This window comes from Nicotiana tomentosiformis, chromosome 3, assembly GCF_000390325.3.
Source record: "Nicotiana tomentosiformis chromosome 3, ASM39032v3, whole genome shotgun sequence".
In the NCBI taxonomy this organism is placed as follows: Eukaryota; Viridiplantae; Streptophyta; class Magnoliopsida; order Solanales; family Solanaceae; genus Nicotiana; species Nicotiana tomentosiformis.
Genome location: NC_090814.1, coordinates 123,502,488 through 123,515,078, shown reverse-complemented (window position 1 = coordinate 123,515,078; position 12,591 = coordinate 123,502,488). Strand labels below are relative to the sequence as shown.

Here is a 12,591-nt window from a genome sequence, read left to right as displayed (position 1 = left end):
GGCGAAGGATAAGAAGAGGAAAATGACCTCAACCTCCGAGGGTCCAAAGCCTAAGAAGAATCCGGCTCGTAAGCCGAAGAAATACATTGTTGCCCTACCTGCAGATGTGATTCAATGGCTAAGGGAGGAAAAAGAAGAAGAAGAAGATGATGAAGATGATGGCTCTGAGCTGGTGGCCCGAGTGAAGAAAACCATCGAGGCTCCAAGGGCCAGCTGAGTCAGTGGTGGTTGAGGAGATTCCGCCTCGAGCCGAGTGGGTCTTGGAAAATATCGAAGATGCCTCCCGCCGAGATGAGCAAAAGGCGTGTATGTCTGAAGGGGCCGGCTTCTAGGCCCTTCGCAGCGAGGAGAACGCCCCAAGTGGCTTACTTGGGGCAATAGATATTGGAGACTCGTCGATTCTCCCTGCGTTTTTTGAGGAGGCACTTCGGGAGGCCAAAGCTATGAGGACTCCCGAAGTAGACGGGGCCCATGGAGGGGAGGACCCCTTCCGTGGTTACTTTATCGGGGTCAGGGATGCTACCGACCTGAACGAAGCATCGAGTCTCTTCCATGAGGCTCAACAAGCCTTGAATCGGGTGTGTCTCAACTCTATTTGTCGATATCATACTTAGTTTATTTATTCTCTTCCTTTCTAATTTTCTTTCTTTTTTCTGTATAGGCTTTGGCGCTCCATTAGGAGGCATTTTCAAAGTCCCGAGTAGAGCTGAGCCGATGTGAGGTCGACCTCCGAGGGCTCACGGAGGAGATAAATGCCCTTAAACTTCTCAATGGGCAAAAAGAAGAGGAGATCAAGGACCTCCGAGCCAAGTTGGCCAAGGCTCACCAAGATCAGACCGACCTGATCGAGAAGGTAATGAAAATCTTAAAAGCTCATGGGCTTGATTCGGGAATGGTGGATAACATTTCAATCTCACAGCTGCAGCAGAAGGTCAAGAGAATCGAGCTACTCCGCGAGGAGGTCGACATGATGAAGGCCGAGACCTTGGGGTGGAAAGAAAGTATGGACCGCTTTGCTGCTGAAAAAGAGGTTTTTCGAGCCCAATTGTCATCGGTCGAAAGTCAGTTTCTATGCATGAATGAGAAGAGCTCAGCTCACGCAAAGAAAATAAAGGAGCTCGAGGCTCGATTGGCTTCCGAACTTGCAAAGGCCAAATCTGAAGCCGAAAAGGCAAAGGCCGAGGTAGAGGCGATCGTGGCCGTCTACCGGGCCGATGCTGAAGCCGCTCAAGTCCAAGCGAGAGAGACAACCGAGACCGCTCAAACTCGAGCACATTGGATTGCTGAACTCGCCAAATGCCAATCTCGGAGGAAAACCCTCGGGGAGATCCATGCTCGAGATTTCGATCTTACCGACGAGATAATAAAGGCTAAAGAGCATGAAGTTCATGCTAGAGCATTGGCCTCTTCCGATAATGATGATGATAATGGCAGCAAGAGCGGGTCCGAGAATGGGGAGGACCCCGATGGAGAAGAAGCTGCCCCTGAGGAAAATTAGGAATCTTATGCTTTTTTTTTGTGCGGGACCCTAATTAGTCCTTGTAAATATTTTCGTACAGCTAAAAGATCTTTTTTCTCTTTGACTTGTCTTTATTCTATTTCATGTCTCGTGAAAATTCTATTATATTCATGTCTTCATGTCTTATGGAGATTTTCCTCACAAGTTTGGGACTTTAGGCAACTAGACCGAAGTCAAACCAGTGTAGTCTTTAAAATCGAGTGAGTACTTGCTCGAACTCGAATTAGAATGACCCTTAGGTTTTAGTTGAGTAAGGACGATTTCTCTAACTCAAAAAATAAAATGGCCCTTAGGCTCTTGAATTAGGCCGGTATGGCTTCAAAAGAATGGTTTTTCCCCTTTTTCGGCTTGAAAAATTAATCATAAAAATTTGTTATGCCTTAGCACGAGATAAATTTGTACCCATTAGGTTTTTTGAGGATTGGTGTTATCGAAATACTTTGCTTTGTTATGCTTTAGCACAAAATTGTCCAGGAGTTCGAACAATTCACTACCCCTTAGGGTTTTTCGAGGGTCGATATTATCGAGACCCTTAGTAATTCAGCCGAGGGTTGCCTTTTTTAACCGGTTTATGAGAATATTTGAAGGCCTATTTTATAACGGAATTCGGACGTCTCCGAACCGTGTTAATTTGGCCGTAGCCTTTAGTTTGGGATTTGCCCCTTAGGCTTGTTTCCCAGCTATACTTCAAACTCGTTTGAAATGTCAGTCCTCGAGTGGGGTGGCCGTGGCCTATAAAATCGAGGATTGCCTTTTTAAGGTCTTACGATTTCGAGGTTTAGTAATCCGATCATGTCGATATTTTGGACGGCAGTCCCCGAGTATAGGGTAAATTGCTTGAACTTCAATTGTGATCGGCCCTTAAGCCAATTTCCACAATAGATCATAAGTATGAAATTGTAAAGTATAAATTTCTCTAAGGCATGGAACATCTGGTAAGGAAAAATACTTCATTCAATAGATTATACATGCGTACATGTTTTGCCATTAGGGCTCGAGTAATCTACATGGACACGGTTTATTTGACTGTTTGGTCCTTTACCTATCGAGACCATGTCGACACGAAGTATTTTCCTTGTAACTATCCGAAGGTGATGCCCCCCCCCAGTATTCGAAGTTGATTGTAAAGGAGCCTTGGATACTGTTGAATTGCTCTAAGTTAGAACGAACAATGGTTGTCTCGTTAAAAACCTCGTCAGAAAAACCCATTTGGGACAAATATCGGTCTAAGGGAAAAAGAGTGCAACACGTGCTTTCAGACCTAAGGACTTTGTGTTTAAAGAATCCTTTTGTGTCTTCGATTAAACACCTGCAAATGGTTAGTATAAAATATAAACGAAAATGGAGAAGGTCGTACCTTAGCAGTAATATCGTTTGAGGAGTGATATGTTTCAATTGTTTGGTAATTGTTCGTCGTTTATCGTGCCAAGTTTGTAGGTTCCCTTTTTGATAATATCGAGGACCTAATACGGTCCCTCCCAGTTCGGGTCAAGTTTTCCTTCGTTTGGGTCTCGAGTATTGAGGGTGACCTTCCTAAAAACCAAATCCCCGATTTTAAAGTGTCGAAGATTGGCTCTTCGACTGTAGTACCTTTCGATCCGTTGTTTCTGTGCGGCCATTCGAACGAGGGCAGCGTCCCATTTTTCATCTAGAAATTCGAGGCTTGTATTCATAGCCTCATGATTTGACTCTTCCGTTGTATATCGAAACCCGACGCTAGGTTCCCCGACTTTAACCAGGATCAGAGCTTCGACACCATATACTAAAGAGAAATGGTGTTGCCCCCGTACTGGATTTTGATATTGTTCGATACGCCCAAAGGACTTCGGGCAATATTTCTCTCCATTTTCCCTTAGCGTCGTTCAATCTTTTCTTTAGATTTTGAATGATGGTCTTGTTTGTCGATTCGGCCTGTCCATTCCCACTAGGATAATATGGCGTCGACATGATCCTTTTTATTTTGTGATCTTCGAGAAACTTTGTCACTTTGCTGCCGACGAATTTCTTTCCATTGTCGCATACAATCTCGGCAGGCATCCCGAATCGGCATATAATGTGGTCCCAGATGAAGTCTATGACTTCTTTCTCTCTAATTTTCTCGAAAGCCTGTACTTCAACCCACTTAGAGAAATAGTCAGTCATAAACAAAATAAATTTAGCTTTACCTGGGGCCAATGGTAGAGGGCCGATGATATCCATTCCCCATTTCATGAATGGTCGTGGTGATAAGACTGAGTGGAGTTGCTCTCCGGGTTGGTGAATCATCGGCGCATACCTTTGACATTTGTAGCACTTTCGAACAAACTCTTTTGTATCATTTTCTATATCGGCCCAATAACATCCTGCTTCGATGACTTTGTGAGCCAATGATTCGGCACCGGAATTATTTCCGTAAGTGCCCTCATGGATTTCTCGTAAGACGTAGTCGGTATCTCCTGGTCCCAAACATATTGCCAATGGTCCATCGAACATCCTTCTATATAGTGTTCCATCTTCGGCCAATGTGAATCGTGCGACCTTCGTACGTAGAGTCCTCGATTCCTTAGGATCCGATGGAAGCTTCCCGTTCTTTAGGTACTCGATATATTTGTTCCTTCAATCCCATGTCAGACTTGTGAAGTTGATTTTGGCGTGGCCTTCTTCGATTACTAACCTTGGAAGTTGCACGACAGTCCCCGAGATGATCTCGTTGTCTTCAACTGATGACCCCAAATTTGCAAGGGCATCGGCTTCGCTGTTTTGTTCTCAAGGCACATGTTGTAGGGTCCATTCTTTAAACCGATGTAGATTCACCTGTAGTTTGTCCAAGTACCTCTGCATTCGATCTTCTCAAACCTCAAAGGTTCTGTTGACTTGGTTTACCACAAGCAGGGAGTCACATTTGGCCTCGATGACCTCTGCTCCCAAACCTTTAGCTAGCTCGAGACCTGTAATCATGGCCTCATACTCGACCTCATTGTTAGTTAACTTGGAAGTTTTGATAGCTTGTCTAATTGTATTACCCGTGGGCGACTTCAAAACGATGCCTAACCCGGACCCCTTCATGTTCGAAGCGCCATCCGTGAAGAGGGTCCACACCCCCGATGATGTACCAGACTTTAATAATAGTTCCTTTTCGACCTCGGGTACGAGGGCTAGCGTAAAGTCGGCCACGAAGTCCGCTAAGATTTGAGACTTGATGGTCGTTCGGGGTCGATACTCGATATCGTACCCACTGATCTCGACGGCCCATTTGGCTAATCGGCCCCAAAGTTCGGGCTTATGTAAAATATTGCAAAGGGGATAAGTAGTCACCACACAAATCGGGCAACACTAAAAATATGATTTTAATTTCCTAGAGGCGCTTATTAGGGCAAGCGCTAATTTTTCTAAGTGTAGGTACTGGGTCTCGGCCTCACCTAAAGTTCGACTAACATAGTATACAGGAAATTGCGTACCTTGCTCTTCTCGAACTAGGACCCCACTTACCGCGATTTTCGAGACTGCTAAGTACAAGTAGAGTTGCTCGTCCGCTTTCGGAGTATGAAACAGTGGCGGGCTTGAGAGGTGCCGCTTTAATTCTTCCAATGTTTGTTGGCATTCCGGGGTCCATGCAAAATTGTTCTTCTTTTTGAGCAATGAGAAGAACCTGTGACTTATATCTGAAGACCTCGAGATGAATCGACCTAGGGCGGCTATGCGCCCTGTTAATCTTTGTACGACCTTAACATTGTCCACAACTGTTATGTCTTCGATTGCCTTGATCTTATCGGGGTTGATTTCGATCCCCCGATTTGATACCATAAAGCCGAGGAACTTGCCCGAGCCGACCCCGAATGCACATTTCTCCGGGTTGAGTTTCATGTAGTATTTCCTTAGTATATCGAAGGTCTCCTGCAAATGTGTGAAATGGTCCTCTGATCGCAGGGACTTAACTAGCATATAGCCAATATAAACCTCCATTGATTTACCTATTTGTTCTTCGAACATTCGATTTACTAAGTGTTGATAAGTGGCAACATCATTTTTTAGTCTATACGGCTTTACATTATAACAATAGGTGCCGTACTTAGTGATGAATGATGTTTTTTCCTGATCCTCCGGGTTCATTTGTATTTGATTGTACCCAGAGTAGGTATCGAGAAAACTAAGGATCTCGTGGCCGGTCATGGCATTGATCATGCGATCGATATTCAGTAGAGGAAAAGAGTCTTTAGGACATGCTTTATTTAAATCCTTATAGTCTACGCACATTCTAAGTTTATTTCCCTTTTTAGGGACTACGGCTACGTTTGCTAACCATTCGGGATATTTTATTCCCCGAATGGATCTTATTTTGAGAAGTTTAGCTACCTCGTCCTTGATGAATGCATGCTTTACCTCGGACTGGGGCCTTCTCTTTTGTTTTATCGGGCAGAACTTCTGGTCCAAGCTAAGTCGATGTGTAGTGATCTCCGACGGGATCCCTATCATATCTAGGTAGGACCAAGCAAAAAAGTCCATATTATTGATAAGAAATTTAATGAGTTTTTCCCTGAGTTCGAGGGTAAACCCCATACCCAGTTATACCTTTCGATCAGGTGGATGCTCGATCAATATGACTAGCTTCAGCTCTTCGACTGTCGATTTGGTGGCATCGGAATCCTCGAAAATTATGAAGGATCGAGGGGTCCAGTAGTCACCGTCCTCGTCCGTTCCCTACTTCTCCGACTGAGTCGAGGCTAGTGGTTGCTATTTAGCTTCCTATTTTCCTTTGGACTCTGATCCCTTTGTTGATGAAAGCGCCGATACTAGTATTACTTCGTCGATCGCGAACATCTCTTTGGCAGCATGTTGTTCCCCAAACACCGTTTTTACTCCATTCGGTGTTGGGAACTTCAGCATTTGGTGAAGGGTTGAGGGGACCGCTTTCATGTTGTGAATCCAGGGTCTTCCAAGTAGTGCATTATATCTCATATCGCCCTCGATCACATGGAACTTTGTTTCTTGAATAGTTCCGGCTATATTTTTTGGTAGGATGATTTCACCTTTAGTTGTTTCACTCACCATGTTGAAGCCATTGAGAATCCGAGCTGCAAGTATGGTATGATCTTGTAGGCCGAGCTGCTCCATGATCCTCGATCGAATAATATTGACCGAGCTTCCTGGATCAATTAAAACACGTTTAACCTGAATTTTATTCATAAGGATAGAGATTACCAAAGCATTATTGTGGGGTTGTGAGATCCCTTCTGCTTCCTCATCATTGAATGATAAAGTGCCTTCTGGCACATAGTCTCGAGTTCATTTTTCCCTGGTGATTGATATTTTAGTGCGTTTGAACATGTGCCCTTGAGGAATATCGACCCCACCAACGATCATGTGAATCACGTGTTGTGGTTCTTCCTGCTCATTTTTCCTATTTGCATCCCTGTCTCTGAAATGGTTTTTAGCTCGGTCACTCAAGAATTCTCGAAGGTGACCCTCGTTGAATAAACGGGCCACCTCCTCCCTTAGTTGTCTGCAGTTTTCGATTCTATGACCATGTATACCATGGTATTTGCATATTTGATTGGGGTTTCTTTGGAATGGATTGGTTTGTAGGGGTATGGGACATCTAGTATCTTTGATTCTCCCAATGGCTGACACAATACCTGATGCGTCGATACTGAAGTTGTATTCTTATAATCGGGGTACTTCTGTGGGATGGGCATGTTTATCGAAGTCACTCTTGCTCATGAGCCCTCAAGAGCTCTGTACTCGATCGCTCCTTCGATCGTTTCGGATAGGATTGCGTCCTAGGATGCTGTTTCTACGATCTGCGTTGTATGGTTGGTATCGATCTCTGTTCGACCGGGGTTCTCTGTCGATATCCCTTTGAGCTCTACCGACGGGCATGTTTGGATAACGGAACCGGAAGGGGTCCCCAATTGATCATCCTCGACCCTGATCTTTGACTGGTACCGACTATGTACATCGGCCCAGGTTACCGCTGGATATTCAATTAAATTCTGCTTTAGCTGTCGTGATGCCACCGAACTTCGTTCGTTCAAACCTTGAGTAAAGGCTTGAACAACCCATTAATCTCGAAAGCAGTGTGTGTTATCGGAACCAGTATTAAGCAATCACTATTATCCTTGACTCCACTGTGGGCGCCAAACTATTTACCCTTAAAATTTGATAACAATTAAATTTATAATGTGGTTCTAAGGATATGTGATTTCACTTAATACCAATTGATAAGTATGAAAATTAAAAACATAAATGAACTATAAAGTAAAGCAAACCAGTGTTAGAATGGAACTCAGCCCTCGAGTTTGGATACCCTCGAACTGGTTGATGTAAGAACAATTAAAATATAACAAGCTGATGAACAATAGCATAAACGAGAAAGAGAATTATATTGCTTTGATCTCTGTGAACAATGTCCCTTACAGATGATTAGACCCCTCCTCCCTAAATAGTAGAGAAATTTCACTTATGGTATAATTCTAATTACATAAGAAAATTCCATGATTAGCTAATTAACCGTTTTTGATTTAATCCGTTCCGAGATTTACGCCATGATCCTCGACCAGTCACGGATATCTCGCATTTCTGTTATTGTACTATCTTCGATCTTGCTCGATGTCTGTCTCATTTGGCTTCGATCGCTACTAGCCTCGATCTCGACCGGTACCTCGATTCTGAACTCGGTACCTTATCCTCGTGATTTAGTCTGTTTCGTTACGAGGCCATCCTTCTATGCAACCTCCCGGTTTATGTCAAATAGTAAAATCGGGTGGGCACGGTTTTAACCGTATACAATATTCCAATGTGATATTTTACTGATTCACAGTTTTGGGATATCAAATCGTAGTATCTATTTACCATACAGTACATTTTCCATGGAAATTCTCTCACGTACCAGAGAAATATGAATATCCCATTGTTTTTCTTTTGCCTTTTGCTGTTTCCTAGTGTTTCTTTAAAAGAAATATTTTTTTATTTTTTTACAATAGCTCAAAGCCACTATATTGGATTAACATGTGAATGCAGAGTTGTAAGGACCTTTATCCAAGCGTCAACTACGTTTCAAGACTCGTTAAAAGGCCTCTCTCCTGGCTTGCATTTTCTCTGTGTATGAGCAACTTCTTAATGTAATTTTACCTGATATTGCGCCATATAACTGGTCTGATTTGATCATTCACTGCATTTTGCAGGAAAGGAAATAGTTGAAAATACATATGTTTTTTCCGGTGTTTCTTTCTCTTTTTTTTTTTTTTTGGAGAAAAGGATATTTATATTAATAACAATACTAAGGTGGCATTACATCAGTTGTACTACTAGGGACAACACTTAAGTTTCCAAGCATTGCCAGTTTGTTGCAAATAGAGTTAGATATAAGTCTAGTAGTAACTATTCCATCTTTGTCTGCTTGGACAATTGTTTTGACGGGGTCTGGTGGAGTTAACAAAATAGTTGCACCAGAGAGAACTGGTTGCTTGGAGCCTATTTTACTCAATACATGTGTGCCACCTTGTTGGAGAGATTATGAAAACAGTTGTTGTTTCTATTTAGCCAAAGGTGCCATAATGCAAATGGAAATACATCTTCCCATGTTATAGAGGTGTGGCTGGTGGGTATGTGGAGATTTTTTTTTACCATAAGCATCCAGTGCATATTGTTTGGGAGGGCATGGGTATCAATTCCTAGACTACCCAGAAGGTTTGCGCAACTAACACAGTGTAGGAAAATGTGTGTGGTAGTTTCTTCTCCATTTTTGCATATTGGGAAAGGTAGTCATTAGTGACTCCAATTTCCTGTCACGATATATAGCATTGCCAAAGAAAGAACTTTATTTTATTGAGAGTTCCTAACTTCCAAATCCATTGGTAAATCGATATGAGTTTGTTGGTGTAATAGGAGAGGAACAGTTATACAGCTGAATCTATTCGCTACATCTGTACAGCTTTTCAAGCTAAAAATAAAATTTTATGTAGGGAAACTCAAATATACTCAACGACTAAATGGATATGAACTCATTCTCGGGTCATGAGGAATTACGGTTGCAAAAGTTGTAACCAGATATGAGGGAGCTAAAGGCAAAGGCTATAAAAGCCAGGAAAGATAACCCAATAGATGCGGTTGCCATCTCTGTAAACTCATCTTTTCCCCAATTTGATATCCAGTCATCTGCCCTCGTTGCAGCACAAGAAGATGCTGACATAAGAAGATAAGCCAATATCTGTACAGAAAAGCAAAAATTTTGAGAGCCAGTAATACATAAAAACAGCAGCAGAAGTAAGAAGCAGAGTAGTGACCAGGATTCAAAACAGTTGTTATATCACCACTATGAAGTAAGGAAAGATTTCTAAGGCTAAGTGCATATTTTACTTTTCTAGGAGGTTCAGCATAAGTGAAGTATAGGCCATCCCTCTCCCCTCCCCCCACCCCCACCCCCTCCAAAAAAAAAAGGAAGTATAGTAGATGACCCGTATCTCTTTTATCGGGTTCACCTCACCTGTATCTCTTTTTAGCATGACTGGCATACTAGAATTTACATTGATTGTATCGCTGATCCCTTGTAAAGGCCTCTCAGACATCCTATCTCATATAGTGCAACCACACGTACGCTTGGTCTTTAAATGCTAAACTTAGGTATTATAAAGTGTAAATGAGGCATCAACATGATTTTCTCATCTGCTAGCTCCCAAGATCAGAGGTTTTTCTTCAGAACAAACCACGACAAGAACTTGGTGGACTCGGATCTAAAATGCACTAAGATGCTCTGAAAAGCTTGGACTATTTGAGAAGGTCAAGGTCTCAAGGAATGCCATTTTTCTCCAAAGAAGTAGGTTTTTTGACTTTTAGAGTTTTAGAAGAGTCAAATCATCAGGACTTACACCTTTCTGTCTAGCAGCAGAGTAACAGCCACTATGAAGAAGTAACATCCAATTCCAACCCAAGTATTAAAACCAATACTTAAACTATAATACATGTTACACCCAAATACAAGTTTAAAAGGAATTACTTGCCTGATCCATCGAGAAATCAAAATGATATCGCACGTAGTGAGAGAAAAAGTGTTTCCAACTTGCCAAATTGTATGCAAGATCACACGCTTGAAATGCAGAGTATACAAATCCAATAATATTAACAGCGACGCAATACCTGTGACATAATATAAAAGGTCTAAAAATCACCAAGTCAAGGAAAGTAGTTCTAGGAAAATAATAAATGAGAAACAGGGAATTAGCAGCTGCCAACTATAATTAATATTTAATACTGTACTACGTAAAAATGAGGAAAAGAAAATTAAGACCTGTACTCCTTGTACCGATCAAAAGAGTCACCGCTCCAACCTTCAGTTTTATCAGATACCATGATCGAGAAAGAAATACAGCACAAAATAAACTCACAAACCCTAAACCCTAACGCCGCCCTGTTCAGCATCAGTTCTCTCTTCGAACGCCCTGGTGCCCTCGGAGGCGGCCTCTCCCCTCCGGCCAACTCTCCACCTTCCACGTCATCATCGCGAACCGGCCCCACTTTCGTCACCCCAGCAGTCATATCCTCCCTAACCGCCCTACTGAAATTCATCATCCGCGCCGAATTCCGATCCTTGTTGCCGGCTTCCGACGGCGGAGTAGGCGTCGGAGGTAAGCTTAAATTCTCCCAGGAAGGTTTACGGGGAGATCGAAGTGGAGAGTAGTATTTGTCGACTGAAACCAAGGCTTTTGAGGAGAGCGACTTGGTGGAGCGGTCATCGGGAAAGGGTTCATCGGAACGGAGAGGTGAGTCGGATCGGAGAGGTGAGTGGAACGAGTCCATTTGACTCACCTGTGAGTCGGTGTCCGACATTGATATGTGACTATTCTGCCTGTGAAAATTCCGGTGGTTGTTGTTGTGATTGGAGTTGGAACTTGAATTGTAATTGGAATTCGATTTGAAATTGGATTTCTCCATATTTGAGTTTACCGGGAAATATTTGAGCTTTATTATTGAGAGAGAGAGAGAGAGAAAAGTACTCCGTAGGAAATTTAATGGAACTGCGGGCTCTCCCTCTCTCTGTCTATTCATAGTTTTAGTGAATTTTTTGTACCAAATGAGATACTGCCACGTATTAAATGTAAAAAAATTTGCTGAGGTGGCTAGGAATGGTTAGTGCTTAATAAAGCTAACCATGGTCCGTGTCCGTTAAGATTTTCAGCTCTACGTTAGATTGCATGAACCTTTGTGACAACTGATTCTTTACGTAGTGCGTACATCGCATTTGCAGGTAGGGATGGCAAGCGGTGTGGGTGCGATGACGGATTTTGTCTTAATCCGCAAAATTTTAATTTCCGATCCCGCATAATATTTTTACTCGTGTCCACCCATCCTGTACCTACATTCGCGTTCACTCGCCCCGCCGTGCATAATTTTTCTTCTTCATTTAGTCAATTTTATTTCTTTTTGGTCTTTTGATTGGAATTTTTTATGTCAATTAAGGATTTTTTTTTTGTTAGAGTCAATTAAGGATTTAAGGTGGGTGCAACTGTAAATTATTTTACTAAATTTATTTTTTATCAAAAAATAATTCATAATTCAAGTTGTATTGATTAAATACATAAATCAAAATCACCGATGACCAAAATGACGAATTTAAGACACTCAGAATTAATCAATATCAATGATGAGAATTGAGAGGTAACAACTACTAAAATTGTAATGTACTGAAATTTGCAAGTGAAGAAGCAGGAGAAGGAGCGAAGAAACTGATATTAATACTTACCAAAAAATTAGCTAATACTAAGCATAAGCGTGCAAATGATATTGGGATTATATGGTATAATACTAGACTGTTATAAGCATTAAAGTTCTTCTGTCAGGCCGGAGTCTATTGCGTGATTGCATTATCAATAAATGTCTCTAGCTTGGCCAAAACCGCACCAAGACCCGCATCGCCCCGCACCTGCAAAAACTCATTTTTTAAAACAATCAAATCGCCCCGCACAAGCCCAAACACGCACTGCCCCGTATAGGTTCAAATCCGTCACGTTCCGTCCCGCATCGCCCCATTACCATCCCTATTTGCAGGTTATAGCACGATGCCCTTTGATTGATTGCAACTCTTATTAACTTTTCTTTCT

The 12,591-nt window shown here is 42.2% G+C and overlaps 1 protein-coding gene across 1 annotated transcript; it reads right to left on the bottom strand.

The window, feature by feature from the left end:
• Positions 1-9,297: 9,297 nt before the first annotated feature.
• Positions 9,298-11,517, bottom strand: LOC104090132 (CASP-like protein 4A3). Its single transcript, XM_009595185.4, has 3 exons — positions 10,782-11,517; positions 10,495-10,630; positions 9,298-9,704 (listed from the first exon to the last, which is right to left on the bottom strand). The coding sequence occupies exons 1-3, from the start codon at positions 11,423-11,425 to the stop codon at positions 9,510-9,512; spliced, it is 975 nt and encodes a 324-aa protein (XP_009593480.3). The 5' UTR covers positions 11,426-11,517; the 3' UTR covers positions 9,298-9,509.
• Positions 11,518-12,591: the final 1,074 nt, after the last annotated feature.